Source organism: Amaranthus tricolor, chromosome 4, assembly GCF_026212465.1.
Source record: "Amaranthus tricolor cultivar Red isolate AtriRed21 chromosome 4, ASM2621246v1, whole genome shotgun sequence".
Lineage (NCBI taxonomy): Eukaryota > Viridiplantae > Streptophyta > Magnoliopsida > Caryophyllales > Amaranthaceae > Amaranthus > Amaranthus tricolor.
Genome location: NC_080050.1, coordinates 26,730,626 through 26,749,724, shown reverse-complemented (window position 1 = coordinate 26,749,724; position 19,099 = coordinate 26,730,626). Strand labels below are relative to the sequence as shown.

At 36.6% G+C, this 19,099-nt stretch overlaps 1 protein-coding gene across 1 annotated transcript; it reads right to left on the bottom strand.

Annotated features, from left to right (window-relative positions):
- Window positions 1-12,245: 12,245 nt before the first annotated feature.
- Window positions 12,246-15,376, bottom strand: LOC130810902 (uncharacterized). Its single transcript, XM_057677026.1, has 5 exons — window positions 15,296-15,376; window positions 14,522-15,211; window positions 13,271-14,365; window positions 12,522-12,661; window positions 12,246-12,354 (listed from the first exon to the last, which is right to left on the bottom strand). The coding sequence occupies exons 1-5, from the start codon at window positions 15,374-15,376 to the stop codon at window positions 12,246-12,248; spliced, it is 2,115 nt and encodes a 704-aa protein (XP_057533009.1).
- Window positions 15,377-19,099: the final 3,723 nt, after the last annotated feature.

The window sequence follows — 19,099 nt, the reverse complement described above, 5'->3', positions numbered from 1 at the left end:
AATAAGAACATCTGCTTGCTTATGTGGTGTGTTATAATCAAAGTTGTCATGATACTTATTTAGGTGACAGTTCTCCATGCTTACACAGAGAAGATGGATATATGAGGAAATGGGTTCTCCTGCTTTCATAGAAAGGTGGTACGGTGCATCACGAAAATTTCTAACACTTTTCCTAGCAGTGCAACAGAATCGAGGCATCTAACAAAAACGAAAGACAACGGAAATATAATTAAAAGAAATAACACACTACTACTAAGTACTTAAAAGTACTTCAAAAGAATAAACCATTCGTCCCCACTCTCATAATTTATTTTTATTTGTAACTTACTTAAATTATTTAAAATTATTTTACCTTGTATCATTTAACCTATTTTTAATTTAAGCCTTTTTAAACTTTAAATCCTAAAGGACCCTAAGATTTGACCAAAACAAACCTAGCTACTAATGCCACTTTGTAACACCCTCAAAATAGGTCGAACTTTTGAAAACACTTCTAACGAAAAACATGAGCCAAAACCTACTAATGGGAGTGTTACCGCCACATCTATTTCTAATAAAATTAATGTAAGGCTTAATGACTAAGAAATGACTTAATAACTTTAAATCCAATAACGGGTCTTACAACATGAGAAAAGACTGAAACACAATCTATGTTCATATAAAATTTAAACAACCTAAGGTAAAATTTAAATTGAAATACGACTCTAATAAAAGCTATGATTCTAGGTGATCCTCACTCCACGATTCCCACGCAATTAATAACCTGCAACATATAAGAATGCAAGAAAAACAAGGAAAAAACTCCTAAAATTAAAAAATTGAGTAATTCCAACTCCATCCCGTAAAACAGTTAAGTATGAAAAATAGATTAAGAAAATCAAACATAATTTGAGTTAAAAATAATTTTGGAAAATAATATATAGCTGAGTTTAAAAAAAATTTGTAATATTTGTTGATTGACTATAATTTATGCGATCGATCTATTGATACACTATATTTCCTTATGTAAACCTATAATTTTTTTAATCCTAAATCATAAAGAAATTTAAAATTTGGTTCATTAAACCGTTATCAAAACGAAAGCGTTCCAACCTAAAAAGATAAAAATAAAATATTAATTTATGTATGTATGATAAATTAAATTTTATGTAAATCAAAATAAAAAATATACATGTAAATCTTTATTATTTGAACTTAGATAAATCACCACCATATAATGAATAAGCTAACTAATTTAATTTGGCTATTTTTTCAACTAAATCGTCATGGTTAAAGACTTTTAAATTTTATATGTCTCAGTTTTCAATAATTACTATGAGTGTATGTTTTGATATTCTTGTATAATGAATTATTTATTCACTTTGATTATGATAATATCATAAAAGATACAAAGATAAAATAATTAAGTTTATGTTGTAAATGAATTAGTTTTATAAAATAATATCTATTCATATCAGTAAACATTTTTAAAATCCATATTTTACACGGGAATCTATCTAGTACTTTATATTTCCAAAGCAAATACAATATAAAATTACATTAAAAAGTCACTAATTTTTTTTATATACAATCCTAAGGGATGTATATATTATTCTCCATTCTAAAAATAGGCTTGTACATCCTTATTTGATTATAAAATAAGGCTTGTACATATTTATTTGATTGACAAAATGATCATAAATAATTATATACAGTCTTAAGGGATGTATATATCATTCTTCATTCTAAAACTAGGCTTGTACATACTCATTTATATAAATCTATATATACATTGTAGAATGGGACAAGGGGGGCGGATAAGACCTAATATGCACCACCCAACCCATGGCGGTTGAGACTTTTCATACTCATAAATCCTCAATATTCATCAAATTCATACATATACCAGTCCCAATTGAAATAGATGCGAAAAAATCGTATCATTTTACCTACCTATCATTCCAATTTCTACCAATTTTGTACATGGACTGGACTATTTGTCACAGGGACATTTGCGTTTTTTAATAAATTTTTATGTATGTCTCGTTTTAAAGTAGAATAATTAGCGTTATGTATGAGTAGAGCATATGCTACATCCATAATTCTAATTTAAAGTGTTCTCATATAAGTATGCATGATAAAATTTTGCTAGAGATTTGTGAAATTGGCTATTGTTATATATATGGACCTTGAATGAGTTACAGAGTGCCAACTTGACATTCAGAAGTGGAACTACAGTGTGATAACAAGCAAGTGCAAAGGACCAAGATATCCTAAAAACAAATGTTGTGATGCTTTCAAGGACTTGGCATGCCCTTACAGTCATGACTTAAACGACGTAACCAATAATTGTATAACCACCATGTTCAGCTACATCAACCTCTACGGCAAGTACCCACCTGGCCTTTTTGCCACCTTATGTCGTGACAGTCGCAAAGGTCTTGAATGCACTCAAGCCCAGAAGTCTAACTCCACTTCTAGTACTCGTCGTACTTCCTCTGCTACCAACCCCATGTATTACCAAAGCTTTCTTCTCATTTCTTTTAGTTTTGTTCTTCTGCTTGTGTTAGGGTATATAAAAGAATAAACTCAACTTAAAGTGATGATATGTTAGATGAAGAGTTAGCTGTAGATTAAAAGAATAAACTCAACTTAAAGTGATGATATGTTAGATGAAGAGTTAGCTGTAGATTGCTAGTATTCTGTTATGCAATAACAGAACATTATTCTTGATAATAAGCTCTTGTAACCTCATATAAAAACCTCTTGGTAAGCATGCAAGAGGTACTTGTAAAAACATAGAAGAATTCAATCAAAAGAACTTCTTCTTTCTCTCTTCCTCTATTCTTTCTCAAGATCAAAACCCCTCACTGTAATTCTTCTCATGGTATCAGAGCGGGAGTTCAAAGATTTTCAAATCTTTCGATTATTACAGTGAAATCAATTATAATAGCTTCGAATTTCTGCAGATTTCTACAAGAAATCGTGAGAGTTTGAACAATTTTTCTTTGATAATATCAAAGAGTTGAATCAATCAATCTATTGTTTCTTTCGTTTATACAAATTTCTTTTCTTTTGCTTGAAAATGGCGACCAATTCGTCAATTGCAGTAACATCTGATCCACCTTCACCTTATTACATCAATCCATCTGAGAATACTGCCTTGCCTATTATTTTCGAAAATTTTTTTGGTGAAGCTTATGGAGAATGGAAGAGAAGTATGATCATTGCACTCGCGACGAAGAATAAATTAGGGTTCATTGATGGAAGCTTGCCGAAACCCACTGAAGATGATCCAAATTGTAGTGCATGGAAAAGATGTGATGCTATAATCATTTCTTACATTTTGAGATCCTTGGAAAGTTCGATTGCTAGGAGTGTTTTGTTTTTAACTTCTTCTCAAGAAATATGGAAGGATCTTGAGGAGAGGTTTTCTCAGACCTCAGGACCTCAATTATACACTTTGCAGCAATCTTTGACAGATTTGAAACAAGGTCAAGAAATTTTTGTTACTGAGTTTTTCACTCAGATGAAGGCTATTTGGGATCAAATCAATCAGATAAATCCATTGCCTTCTTGTACAAGTGTTGGCTGTACTTTTAATCAAACTTTCATGAAACAACAGCAAGAAGAAAGGCTGGTACAGTTGCTTATGAAGCTGGATAATAAATTTACTGCTGTAAGAACTAATATCTTGATGATGCAGCCTTTGCCAACCATTTCTATGGCATATAAACTGCTCACACAAGAAGAAAAACAGAGGCAAGCAAACTTGATTGATGAAGAATCAAGTAATAGAGCTATGGTGTTTGCTACAGATTATAAAAGGAACTACAAGAATCATTATTAAGGTTCTAGAATGACTTTTCAGTCATCTAATGGAAACATATTGGTGATAGCAGGGAAGAGACCTTACTGTGAGCATTGTAGAATTCCTGGACATACAATTGAAAAGTGTTTTAAGCTCCATTGATATCCTTCAACTTTTGCTAAAGGAAAAGTCAAGAAGGTTACAGCAATAGCTCAAATGGAAGAAAGAAATGAGGAGATAGCAAACCATGTTACTCATATCTCTTCAGATCAGTTCAGCAGTATTCTTAAGGCTCTACAGATTCAGGGAGCAAATAAGTCCCAAGTACATGTGGCAGGTACATGTCTCTAAACTTGTTTAAATCAAAATTGGATTGTTGACAGTGGTGCTATAGACCATATTTTTTCAAGTTTAGATTTGTTTGAGAATTATAAAGCGTTTGATAAAAGTCCAAACACAATTACTATTGATGATGGTAAGCATGTTACAGTTGAACATATTGGAACTGTGCTCTTTGATAATGGTATAGAATTGCACAATGTTTTACATGTGCCTGGGTTGAAGTTCAATTTGATCTCTACTCATAGATTATGTGGAGATTTAAATTGTGAGGTAACTTTTACTCATGATAAATGCATAATTCAAGGACCAACATTGAGTCAGTCAGTGGTGCTTGGTAAATTGGTGTCTGGGTTATATGCTGTTGATGATAGAACTATGATAAAGTCAGAGAAGATACATACTCAAGAGGTTGCAGTTGCTGATGCAACTAAAGTTGGTAAAATTGCTGAAGATGCAAAACTTTGGCACCTTAGAATGGGACATATGCCTTTCAATAAGTTGCATCTAGTTAATTCTGTTTTTTCCAATAAAGCAGGAAGTCAAGTGATTTGTCAAGTTTGTCATAAGGCTAGGCAGACGAGAAAACCTTTTCCTGTAAGTGTGTCTAAAGCTAAGAAATGTTTTGAATTACTTCATGTAGATACATGGGGTCCATATAAGAATAAGACTCATGATGCATTTAGCTATTTTCTTACCATTGTAGATGATTTCTCAAGAAATACATGGACATTTCTTATGAGGAATAAAACTGATGTTGTGAATATTATGTCTGATTTTCTTGTTTTCATTAAGACTCAATACAGCATTCTAGTGCTATGTATAAGGAGTGATAATGCCAAAGAGCTATGTGAAGGCGATATTTTTCTTGTTTACAGAAAGTATGGGATTAAACATCAAAAATCTTGTCCTGATACTCCACAGTAAAATGGAATTGTGGAAAGGAAGCACAGACATTTGTTAGAGACTGCAAGGGCATTATATTTTCAGTCTAGAGTTCCTATAAAGTTTTGGGGTGAGTGCTTGTTGACTGCTACTCATGTAATCAACAGAATGCCATTTGAGTTTAGTGAATTTTGCTTCTCCATATGAGTTGTTGAATGGAAAGAAACCAGATCTGAGTCACTTGAAGGTTTTTGGTTGTTTGTGTTATGTATCAACTTTGAAAACAGGTAGAACAAAATTTGATGAGAGCTCTTCACCTTGTGTTCTATTGGGTTATCCACCAAATCAGAAAGCCTTTAAGGTGTATGATTTAGAGACAAAGAGAATGATTGTTTCTAAAGACGTAATTTTTTATGAGAAACATTTACCTTTTCACTATGAAACACAAGCCCACACCACAAAATATCCAATTTTTCTTCCCATAAACACACCCTTAGACCTAGACATGAACTACCCAATACCAGAACCCTTTCAAGTTTTTCCTGATACTCTAATTGCAGAACATGATAACACTGTTATTTCTGCAGAACTTGATTCATCCAATTCCTCAAACACTTCAGCTCCAAAAAATATACCCAACACTGTTTCTCAACCAAGACAATAAAACAGGCCAAAGAAAAGACCTGCATACTTGGATAAATATGTGTGTGCAGCAAATTTTTTGCATAATCATTGGTGTAATATTGTACAATTTGATGTCCTCCCTCCTCCAATGAAAGTGCTGATAAACAAGGTCTCAGAAATTTCAAAACCCTCTAGCTACTTAGAAGCCTCTCAAAATGCAGGGTGGATAGCAGCCATGAACAAGGAGTTAGATGCATTGGTTGCTAATGATACATGGGATGTGGTGCCTTTACCAAAAGGAAAGAAACCAATTGGCTGTAAGTGGGTTTACAAGGTGAAGCTTAATGCAGATGGAAGTATTGAGAGGTTAAAAGCAAGGCTGGTTGCTCAGGGATTTATACAAAAATACGGAATTGATTATCTTGAAACCTTTTCACCAGTGGTTAAAATGGCCACTGTGAGATGTTTATTGGCTTTGGCAGCAAGCAAGAGATGGAAGTTGTATCAATTGGACATTAATAATGCCTTTCTGCATGGAGAACTTACAAAAGAAGTTTATGTGAGAGTTCCTCAAGGAGTTAACAATCCAAACAATTATGTCTGCAAGCTTAACAAGTCTTTGTATGGACTTAAACAAGCTTCACGGCAGTGGTATGCAAAGTTAAATTCTGAACTACAGCATATGGGTTATAAACAGTCTAAAAATGACTATTCCTTGTTCATCAAAGATGTTGTTGATGATATCACGGTAGCAGTAATATATGTTGATGATATAATAGTGACAGGTTCAAATGAAGCAGAAATTTTATTGTTCAAGGATCATTTACACTCCGTGTTCAGTATCAAGGACTTGGGAACACTAAACTATTTCTTGAGGATAGAAATCTGTAAATTGCTGAATGGTATTGTGATGACACAAAAGAAATTCACAAAGGAGTTGCTTCTTGATTGTAATATGGATGTATCAAAGGTGGTTAAAACTCCTCTACCTACAAATGTGAAGCTTATGATTGATGATGGAGACTTGTACGCAGATCCTGCACATTACAGGAAGATAGTAGGGAAGTTGAACTTTTTGAGTCACACAAGACCAGACATGTCTTTTTCAATACAGACTCTGAGTCAATTCATGCATCAGCCCAGAGTGCATCATGTACAGGCCCTGCATCATGTGTTGAGATATGTTTCACACACCTTAGGTCAAGGAATTCTTCTGTATGCTACAGATCACTTGACTTTGACAGGATATTCAGACTCAGATTGGGCAGCATGCCCCAATACTAGATGATCAGTAACAGGATATGTCTTGTTATTGGGCAAATCTCTAGTGTCTTGGAAATCTAAGAAGCAATCAACTCTTTCCAAGAGCTCAAGTGAAGCTGAATATCGAGCAATGGCTTCAGCATCTTCAGAGACAACTTGGTTGGTCAGACTTCTTACAGAATTGGGTGTGACAAATCTGCAACCAGTGACCTTGTATTGTGATAATCAAAGTGCTATTCACATTGGTAAAAATCCAGTATTTCACTAACGTACCAAACACATAGAAATTGATTGTCACTTCACTCGTGACAAAGTTCTTGAAGGATTAATTCAGTTGACATATACTCCTTCAGCAGAGCAGCTTGCAGATATCATGACCAAAGCTCTGGGGTCATTACAGCATAACAAGCTGAAGTCCAAGCTAGGCATGTATCCAGATACAATCCCCAGCTTGAGGGGGGATGATGATATGTTAGATGAAGAGTTAGCTGTAGATTACTAGTATTCTATTATGCAATAACAGAACATTATTCTTGATAATAAGCTCATATAAAAACCTCTTGGTAAGCATGCAAGAGGTACTTGTAAAAACATAGAAGAATTCAATCAATAGAACTTGATAATAAGCTCTTGTAACCTCATATAAAAACCTCTTGGTAAGCATGCAAGAGGTACTTGTAAAAACATAGAAGAATTCAATCAATAGAACTTGATAATAAGCTCTTGTAACCTCATATAAAAACCTCTTGGTAAGCATGCAAGAGGTACTTGTAAAAACATAGAAGAATTCAATCAATAGAACTTCTTCTTTCTCTCTTCCTCTATTCTTTCTCAAGATCAAAACCCCTCACTGTAATTCTTCTCATAAAATTAACCTGATAGTTACATTATTAAAGCCCCAAGATATGATTTATATTTAATTTGTTGGTTTTCTACTTGTTTTGACGTTGTAATTACTTGTTTGTCTCTTGGGATTGCTCCAAAGTACGAGCTAGCACGTATATCTTTAAGATTCTGTTTAATGATAAGTCTTTGCACTACATAATAAAAAAATCCGCCCTACTCTTTAATATTACCCAACTATTCAACAATTCACCAGCCACCTAATAAAATTTAACCTAGAAACTTCATTCTTATATTACTACATATAAAAAAAACAGCTACTCTTGTGAGAGACCGTCTCTCAAATAGAAAACCTCAAAATAAGAGCCCTACATTCTAATTTTCTCTTTAAATTATACTAATCGGGCTATTTAGCCATATATCTAATGCGTATCTCGGAGAGACCATCCCTCACAACAATTTGTGATAAAAAAAGGCCAAAAATTCAATCAATCAATATAATAAAAGAATTGAAAATTTTCAACTTGTGACATTATGAAGCTTTGTCAAATGGATCATATTTACAAATTAAAATGTGATTACATGACATCAAAAAAGATTTTACTTTAGGAAAAATTATCAGGAATAATATAATCTTTTGTTTATTTTCCTACAATAATACTAACTTTTGATTAAGCATGAATAATATCAACTTAAAGGGGGTGTTTTCCTAAAAAATCTCAAATATATTAAAATCAAACTATAGGTGATTATAAGACAAAAGAAATCGGTAAATTAGTTAATAAACTAAAGTTGGTATTATTTTAGGAAAATACCCCCTTAAGTTGGTATTATTCTTGGTTAATCAATAGTTGATATTACTGTAGGGAAATTAACAAAAGTTTGTATTATTCACGATAATTTTTCCTTTATTTTATTAATTATAATTTGTTTTAAGCATTAAAGATGAGTTTTCAAAAACATTTAATTACATCAAATATGTATGACCAATTAAATTGGTATTAAAACTTTACACAATAATGCGTGATTTGATGATAAAAAAGCAATGATTTGATGAAAATAATTTGCAATTACATCTTTGTTCGCAATTTATATTACTAACAAAATCTACATTGCATGAGTTTCTATACTAATATTATTATAAAAAAAAAACAAAAAGTCATCAACTAAAGCTAATTCCTAAATGAATATATGGAAAGAAAGATAAAATCAAAATATAGGGCATACATCAACAACAACACCTTTAGCAGTCGGACAAGTAGCAAAGATCACAATATTCGGATCCTGGTAGAATCAAACCCATGAGATACCCTGTGATGATGTTTAATCCTGGAGTCTGCATAGACAACATAATAATAATTATTTTTATACTATACACGAGTACAACAAAGATTATGGGCCCTATTTTTTGTAATTTATTTCAAAATGGGACCCTTATACTCTTTACGTATGATTAAAGAAAATTACATTAATTGTAAAACTAATTAGCACCAAAATGTATAATTTCATTCTAAAATAAAATAGTTTATGCTTGAATATTCGCTCATAAACAGCAATAACAAGACACAGTTCATCTCATCATCAAACAAATCTAGTAAAAGCGAAAAATTAAGTATGAACTGCGAAACTTGATTAAAAAATGCATCTTGAAACTAATTTGGGACTCCTAATTTATAGGGGCAAAATGTACTTAAGACCACCCATGTCTGTGTATATATCAATACTTAAACCTTTTTGTTTCGGTGATGAAACGAGGAAGTGCGAAAGACAATTAAAATACCTGGAGATAGGTGGAAGTGTGATCAAGAAGAGTGACTCGTGGAAGGAAGCGACTTGAATTCCTGCGAAACAACACGTTAGCCTTGTCCGGGGGGTGATCTCCCGGAAAACCCCTCCGACGCTCAAGTTAGAACGTGGATATGATAATATGTAGTAAGTGATTATAAACTGAATGTGAGATATTGCGGTTGACGTTACGGACTTTTGGTAGGCTAATGGAGTTGAAAAGGAAGTAGAGAACAAGTAAGGCTCTTGTAGATTATTTTTTAGATGTCCTCTCCTCTCTGATGGCTGTCCCTTTTTATAATGCTCAAGGAGGAAGTTACATCAGAGAGTGGGAGTTGAAGATCATGGGAGACATGGGCAGTTAGTTCCCATGGAAGAAGGATTACCATGCATTTAAGGGGAAGTGGGAAGTTATCAACCATGGATGAAGGACAGCCATGGAATGAGGGAGAGTGAGGAGTTGCTTTACGGGAAGGTAGTTAAGGCATTGAAAGGTTACTAATTCATGGGCCATTCAAGGGGGATGGAAAATTCAGAAAAAGGCCCGTTGACCGAAAGTCATAGTCAATGCGAAAGGTCAAGGGGTAATAAGGTAATAATTTAAATAAATAAATAAATAAATAAATAAATGATACTATGACATTTAGCCCCACGCATGAAGGATGATATGAAGAGGGAGCCCCGACGACTCGAAATATCTTTCTTCATGTGGAAACGGTAAGCATCTACCAAAACACCTTGGCATTAATGAAGGGATATGATAGTAGAGAGCGTTTGAACCCTTAAGAAGATGAATATATCCACAATTTGGCAGATCTTTGGGCGGATTCTGAAAATTGGGCTAGCAAGCTTCGAATCGACTGTTCACACGTCGAATTCCGAGTTGTAACGAAAAAGTTATGACCTTTTCAAAGTGATCGTGCGAAACGCTCCGAGTTCAAGAGAAACGAATAAGGCTAAATGAGCCGCGGCTTTGAAGCAGGCCACGGAGTAGCCCCATCCCTCTATATTATTCAGCAGCAAAAAATGTAGTTCAGGGGGCTTGATCCTGCGACCTTGAGTACAACATTCAGCACTCGAAACCAACTGAGACAGCATCACCAATGTATAACAATTCACGCGTGCTTTTTATATTTCAACATCTCCAGCCCAGCCTATGATACTTTAATGCCGCGGAAGCTCCAATACTTAGAATTTTTTGGGACAAGATCGCCCCCAATGGGGGTCCGACTTGTCTACTATGCGGATCACACCAATTTTATTTATTATTATTATTATTATTTTTTTATAAATCCAAGGGGAAAGCGAATAGAATAACTCAAGCCGCGGATTATATCATGCCGCGGAGTACCCTCAGCTAGCAGCAAAAATGCAAATGAGAGTGTTTGATCCCGCAACCTCTGGGATGGTGTGCAGCACTTCAGACCAACTGAGACAACCTTACTATTATGTAATAACTCGCACGGATTTATTATTAAACTGGTGCTTCCAACCTAGTTTGTGCTACTTTAATTTTGCGGCTATCCCATGACTTAGAATTTTTTTGGAATTTGCTTACCAAAGGGGGGTCCGACTTGTCTATCTTGCGGACAATATGACGGTTTCCTCCCTTCCGTTTCGGATTATATTATATTTAAGGCCGCGGAAACTCTAAGACTTAAAATATTTTTGGGCGAAATTACCACCAAGGAGGGTCCGACTTGTCGACTCCACGGACAAGATACCAACTTTATTGTTAAATCTTCCTTCTCGCTATTGATATGTCATGGAGTCTTAGAAGGGTAATATGCCGCGGCATAAATATGTCTCAAAGCAGAGTAATAAATCACGTGAGCAACTGACGACGCGGCTTGGACTTTCGCTCAGAATATTTCCGCGTCTTCGATTTAATCATGACGCGAACTGATAGTCCGCATCTTCAACTATACATTCAATATGAAAATCCTTCCATACTTAGAATATCTCAAAAATGGTAGGGAGCACCTGGGGGTCTGACTTATCTATATCGCGGATCGATAAGAATGCTTCGAAAGATTGGAAGTTGCTCATATGACGCTAAGGAGGATGACGCGGCCTTGTTGTATTCCGCGGCTATCTTGAATGACGCGGAATAAGGATTCGCCATATTTATAAGTCGGACGGTAGAATGGGTAATCTCCATACTTAGAATTTTTTATATTTCCTTTGGAGTGTAATTTACGGTCCGACTTATCGACTCTACGACGTCAATAAGAAATTTGATAACTTAGAGAAATTATCAATATTTTCACACTTTGGGTGTCCGACTTATCAACATCGCGAAACGACAAAAATACTCGCAATTTTTCTTCGTCTTAACAAGCCCCTTATTCTTCTATAACGCGGAATGAGCACAAAGGTTCGTGTCTTCGATCATACGGAAATATGAGAATTCTCCCACACTTAGAATTTTTGCACCATAATTGGGGGCATTTGGGAGTCCGACTTATCGACTCTACGGACACCTTCCACAATGAGTACGGATTTATTGGAACTTTGAAAAATTGGAAGCTGATCATGTAGGGGTTTGTAACGAAGAGGAGGATGACGCGGCTTCATTTTTATTCCGCGGCTATCACGAGTGACGCGGCAAAAGATCCGCCACATCTATAAGTCAGATGGTAGAATGAACAATCCTCATCATACTTAGATTTTTCCCAACATTTTTACCTTTTTGGGGTCTAAATTAGGGTCCGACTTATCGACCCTCCGGCTTCATGAGGAAGCCTGATAACTTAGAGAAATTATCGACATCTTCACACACCTTGGGAGTCCGACTTATCGACTCCCCCGAAACATTCAAGTGTCTAGGTATTTAGAAAAATTATCGATATTCCCCCTCTCATTGGGGGTCCGACTTATCGATGACACGAATATCTTCCACAATAATTTTTCATGCCTTATAGGAATTGTAGGACAACACTAAGGCAAGTGAACTCAGCTATATAGAACATTGTCGCGGAATAAATAATACCTGCATAGACTCATTGCAGAATCTTCATAACTTAGAAAAATTGCGAGAAAGTTGGTCATATATAGAGTCCGACTTATAGACTCTGCAGACACAACCAATATTCTCGAAGTGCTATAGCCACCACGGCTCCTTCGTGATATCTTCCGCAAGTTTTAAAGATTCAATTCAGAAGCCTCAACTACTTTTTGCATTTGTCGGGCAGTTCGTGGAAAATGGAATACTTCCGCGGATGTGTGGTGAACGCTTCCGTTAGCAAATGAATTCAAGACTAGAAAACGATTCACAGATGTCGCTGATTTCTGCCGAGTTTATAGAAAACGATGATTTTAACAAGATTTGCAATAAGGAAGTTTAGTGGGCGTCTGATACTTGATAACTTAACGCTGTGTAAACGGATGTCGAGTACGTCCGACAACTTTACATTTTGAAGACTAGATAATTTCGATAATGTAGAATATAACACCGAATAATTGGAAACATTGGAATTTGACGTTGGATGATGAATGAATTATTGAAACTTCTACTATATTGAAATTGAAATTGTGACGGAAAAACGATTGTAACTGATGAATGAGAGCTATTGTCTAATTTGACTAACACTGCTGTTAGTTGAAATTGAGACTGATGAATGAGGGCTATTGTCCATCTATACTCATGAGGGAAGGAGACTTTTCTCCCCTTCCTCTTTTAGAAGGGATGACGGAAGTTCCTCGTTTCAAGGTGTTGATGAGGCATTGGCGGGCCATTACCTGGTCTCCCTTGAGGATGCCCACTTGTCCGTCGTCCTGCTCAAACTGTAACAAGAGTTGGTGAGGGAAGATTGCCGCTTTGATCTTGTTGATGAGTGGGAGTCCCATGATGGCGTTGTAGGGGAACGCCAGATCTACCACCGTGAATCGCACGGGCATTGTTCTGCTTCCGCTTCTTTCCCCTACTCGCACAGGGAGTATGATTGTTCCCATTGGAATGACCTGGTTTCCTCCAAACCCAATCAAAGGTTTATCAAGGGGTTGCAGGTGCTTTTCTTCGAATTTCATTTTTTTTAGGCATTCCATCGTTATAAGATCGGCTGTGCTTCCGGTATCCACCAATACTCGCCTCACCATCATTTGCCCAATCTTGATGGTAACCACTAAAGGATCAATGTGTGGTTGTTGCAACAGTTGGGAAGTAGTGGCATCAAATCTCATGATCGGTCCCTTTGATACGGTTTTTAGAGGTCCTTTCAGCAGAGTATGGACGCTATCCCTCGCGGCTCGAATGGTAGGATATTCTTCAGTGTATCCTCCGAAAATTACGTTGATAGTTCCTTGTGTGTTGGAACTTTCACGCCTTGCCTCATCCCTCTTGGGGGATCCGCGTCTTTGATTCCACTGCCTTCTTTCCGCTTCTCCTCTTGCGTCATAGTCCCTTCGGTTAACGAACCTAAACAGTTTTCCTTCATCAGCCAATTGATGTAGGATACGTTTGAGTTCGCGGCACTGGGCCAAAGTATGGCCGTGCTCTTTGTGGTAATCACACCACAAATTGTAGTTGCGTTTATCGGAAGGAGTGGTAGTAGGAGGTGGAGCTGGCAACTTATCTCGAACAGCGAAGAAAATGTCCTTCCTGTTTCGATTGAACATCGGGTCGTTACCTCCGTCTAGCAAATTCCGCGTCCTGGACTCCCCTTCCGCGATATATACGTGCCGGGATCGTGGAGGTCCCATGTCTGACGGGGGCTCTGGACGACGCGGCATGTAATTTCTGTCCCTCCTTGACGAATGCTCCTCTCTGTTCCATAAAGATTGATGGGAGGATGCGACATCTTTCTTTTCAGACTTTCGCCTTTTTGGGTCATGTGCCTGACATATCTCGGAGGCCGTGACATAGCTTTGCCATTGCTTCATGGCCTCCGCGTATGTCTTCACCTGACTTTCGACCAACTGGAACTTTAGTCTTTGAGCCTTCATTCCGTTGATTAGGGCGTTCAAGGCGACTGATTCTTTCAAATTCTTCACCTCCAGTACTGCCTCATGGAATTTCTTCAAGTAAGATGATATGGATTCCCCTTCCAGTTGCGTTATGCTAAGCAAATGGAAGTTTGATTTCTCCTGCCTCCTGGATGCCACAAAATGACCTAGGAATTTGCCTTCTAATTGGGCAAAGTTATGGATACTTCCTCCCGGAAGGGAGGTGTACCATGTCAAGGCTACTCCAGTAAGAGTAGTTAGGAAGAATTTACACCACAAGGATGGGTTGGTAGTGTGCAGCACCATCAAATTTTTGTAAGCCATCAAGTGTTCTTCGGGGCATGACGTGCCGTCGAATGCCGTCATGTTTGGGATTTTTATTCTCCCCGGGTTGGGGGTATTTAGTATTTCTGGAGCCAACGGGGAGATTATTGGCGTAGGATCTTCAGGGAGGTTATTTACCTCGACCTCATTCCGGGGCATGGTGACAGGACTCCCGGGATGGCTAGATCCTGCGAGCTGCGCCTTCTTCCTCTCTTGCCTCCTTCTATCCACCAGCGATTGGACGCTTTCGGATGCCTTCTGCTTTTTGCTTTCTAGATAGGTCCGGGCATCTTGGGAGGCGGTCTTGGATACGCGATCTTGTGGATTACTCCTGCTGAAACTTGTGCGGGATCTCGATCTCTCCCGCCTCTTCTTATTGCGTCTGCTGGAATGTGACATCCTCGAGTTTCCATCCTGAGATCTGCGGGATTTAGACAACTCTTAGGGTTCGATTCTATCGCGAAGGTTTTTAATCTGGTCCGCCATTTCTTCCAATACCTGCTGCTGAGGCGGGTTATTGTTATTCATGACGGCGCGGAGTTGTTCGGAAAAGGCGACAGTGAGGTTGCGCGTTAGCATGTCCAGATCACGACGAGTCACGGCTTGATTGTTAGCGTGACCAGCGGAAGTGTCTGTATCTGTGCTATGCACGGTTGCGGTTTGTGTGGGATTTCTTTTAGGAGCCATAACTTTTTATTCTTTCCCCACAGACGGCGCCAAACTGTTTCGGTGATGAAACGAGGAAGTGCGAAAGACAATTAAAATACCTGGAGATAGGTGGAAGTGTGATCGAGAAGAGCGACTCGTGGAAGGAAGCGACTTGAATTCCTGCGAAACAACACGTTAGCCTTGTCCGGGGGGTGATCTCCCGGAAAACCCCTCCGACGCTCAAGTTAGAACGTGGATATGATAATATGTAGTAAGTGATTATAAACTGAATGCGAGATATTGCGGTTGACGTTACGGACTTTTGGTAGGCTAATGGAGTTGAAAAGGAAGTAGAGAACAAGTAAGGCTCCTGTAGATTATTTTTTAGATGTCCTCTCCTCTCTGATGATTGTCCCTTTTTATAATGCTCAAGGAGGAAGTTACATCAGAGAGTGGGAGTTGAAGATCATGGGAGACATGGGCAGTTAGTTCCCATGGAAGAAGGATTACCATGCATTTTAGGGGAAGTGGGAAGTTACCAACCTTGGAAGAAGGACAGTCATGGAATGAGGGAGAGTGGGGAGTTGCTTTATGGGAAGGTAGTTAAGGCATTGAAAGGTTACTAATTCATGGGCCATTCAAGGGGGATGGAAAATTCCGAAAAAGGCCCGTTGACCGAAAGTCATAGTCAATGCGAAAGGTCAAGGGGTAATAAGGTAATAATTTAAATAAATAAATAAATAAATAAATGATACCATGACACTTTTTATATTTTTACGCAATCCAATCCATTATTCTAATCCTTCATCTATTGACTAGTTGATTATGTATATTAATTAAAAAATATAAAAATGTAATTACTAAAAACATATTGTTAGACTAATCATTCAAGGTCTCAGTTAATCATTTAAAGTATTTTTTTTACATATTAGCAACAAATTATGTTGCTGGCCACTTAATAATATTTAATTAGACGAATTACACAACATTCTGACCGATTAATGTTTTGAAATAGTTCGATTAGACAATGGTCAAGCTAGATAGAATATAAAAAAAATTTTGAGATGTAAATATGAAAATTTTTAACCGATCTCTTCATCTAAAATTCTAACTTCGCCTCTTAATAACACTAACCTGATTAGGGGTGGCAGTTATGATGCTAATAGGAAGGGTGAACTTAGGCAGCAAGGCCAGCAGCAAAAATGAGTCCCCATCATGACATTTGGACTTCATTTTGCATGAATATGCAAAGCATCAAAGAAAGAGCAAGTGATCCAATTATTAGCACGTAAAACCAGCAGCTTGGAATGTCCTTGTATTTCTTCATTAACTTTGTGTGTATATCTAACTTTGTTCTTGATGTTGCTCGGAATGTTTTGTATATCTCTCTACTTCAAAATCATTAAGAATATACTCAAGATTTTATTTAATTATTATAACCATACTAAACAAAACTTCTAAAAAAAAAAGAAAGTCCATGTAAATAGACTCTTGGTTTCGCCTTAAAAGTACTTATGTTACATCCTTTGTTAATATTTTGGATTTTAATTAGCAAATTTTTCATAAATAGTCAAATTTGAAAATTAAGTACATATCTGAATCTAAATTATAAAGCCAAAAAGACAGACTAAGACAATTTATAATAGAAATTTAACATGTCTTCATTCATACCATATACCACATGCTCTTTTGAGTGCATGGCAAAATTTGAAAACAATTACACAAAGACACAAAAACTATGCCTATTTTGTGTTTAATTCTCGATACTAATTATTAAAATATAAATTAAATACACTATATGATATCTCCGATAGTTGCAACCATCATCAAGTGGATGGTTAAAGTCCCAGCATGACATCTTATATATACTCAATCAATATCATATTTTTCTTCACAAAATAGTCAAGCTGAACACTTGGGTAAATTCAGGGATACATCTAGGACTTAATCATATGTGCTTAAAGAGTTTTGAACCCAAGTCAATGCATTTTCCATAACAAAACATCTATCAATTTAACCAACACATATATTAGTATTATTAGGTGTATAATTTTATACATAACTTGAATATTGTCAGTTGATTAACCCTAAACTCGATACGTTAACCTAACATAGCACACAAAAAGAGGACAAGAAAAGTTGTAAAAAAGAGATAGTGATGGTAGTAAACTTACTTGCCATTGAACAAAGCAACTTGAGTAAGGGTAGCCACAACAGCAGCAAACCCAAGACCATACGTAAAAGCAAAGAACATACTCAAATTAACATGTCCTTGCTTAGCATAAGCACCCAAATCAAGCTCAAACTTGTTATTAACAATCCCTCTAACATCATACCTTGTTCCATTAGAGGTAAACAAATGCGAAGAAAATATAGGAAAAGTTTTAGCATCAAATAAGTTTAAACCCCAATATGAAATCGGGAAAAAAACATACATGATCGGAAAATAGCCAATTGCAATGTTAGAAAAATGGTGTAACGAGTGGGCTTCCATTAAAGGCAGCTACGATGTTCCAATCAAAGCTAAATGGTGTAACACCTCGACCCCTCAGACCGCCGGTGACTACTCATGGAGACTGTAGACAGACCATCACAAGTCTTTTCAGCGCACTTTAGCCTCTTTCGTGCCCGCTCGGAAAAACTTCCCAGGAGGTGACCCATCCTAAGATTGCTCCCACCCAAGTACGCTTAACTGTGGAGTTCTTAGCAAATGGCCTCATATGAAAAGAAAATGCACCTTATTGGTATAAGTAGTCTATCAATCCTTTTTCATGCTAAATTAGGGTATCACAATAGCAATCCCAAGTCCTTGCATTCTGGACCCAATTTGATGGGCTAAGACTGATTTTGGGTAGATTAAACATATTATTGCAAGGCTTGATATTGTTGTGAAGAGGTAACTTGGTTGTCAATTTTGTTTTCTAGAATTTTTAGACCACAAAGCCCAATTTCTATATTAAACACGCACTACTTGGCCTATAAGCTATAACAACTTGGGCAACTTTATTGAGAACACAAAAACGAGGATGAGATCGTGTAACAACATTTATCAATTTTGTTAACATGAAGGGTGGGTCCGCCTATTTTACGTCTGTAACAATATTTTAATTTTTAGGATATTTATCAATTTTGATTTTAAAGGTACCTTTAAGGTCAAAATTAATACTTTTAAGATCAAAATTGAAATATGTCCAGAAAATGAAAAAATACTCAACTTGTTACGCGCACGAATTGGGTCGACCCAAATTGACGGTCTCATTATGAGGTCGTCTCGTCCAAGACCGGCTTAGTTGGGCCACTATGATCTGGACCCAAAAAAGGCTATCATATCTTGTGATTAGTTGCGTTTAGATTAATAAAGATTTTAGACAAATTCTTGATTAGGACTATCTCATCGTGAGACGGTCTCACACAAGACGTGCTGAAGATTTTATTAATATACTTCCCGCTGACTGTTTTTCCTATCAAATATCGACCGCTTTTCCGTTAGTTATTTTTCCCAGTAAAAAATAGTCGGTATTTGGCCGAAAAACTGTCGGTAGACTTGTAGAATGGAGTATCTTTTTTGCCTATTTTTTATTTCTATTTAATGGATTTAATTAAAGATAGAAGTGGGATGTTTAAGCAAAGTTCAAAAAGAGTTTATAATGTTAG

Bases quoted from the DNA above. Each gene is read 5' to 3' on its own strand.
- LOC130810902 (XM_057677026.1), bottom strand. From the start codon at position 15,376: ATGCTAACGCGCAACCTCACTGTCGCCTTTTCCGAACAACTCCGCGCC. The intron at 15,212-15,295 runs GTATTGGAAGAA...CGCAGATCTCAG, and splicing joins ATAACCCGCCTCAGCAGCAG to GATGGAAACTCGAGGATGTC. The intron at 14,366-14,521 runs GTGAAGAATTTG...GAGATATGTCAG, and splicing joins TCCATGAGGCAGTACTGGAG to GCACATGACCCAAAAAGGCG.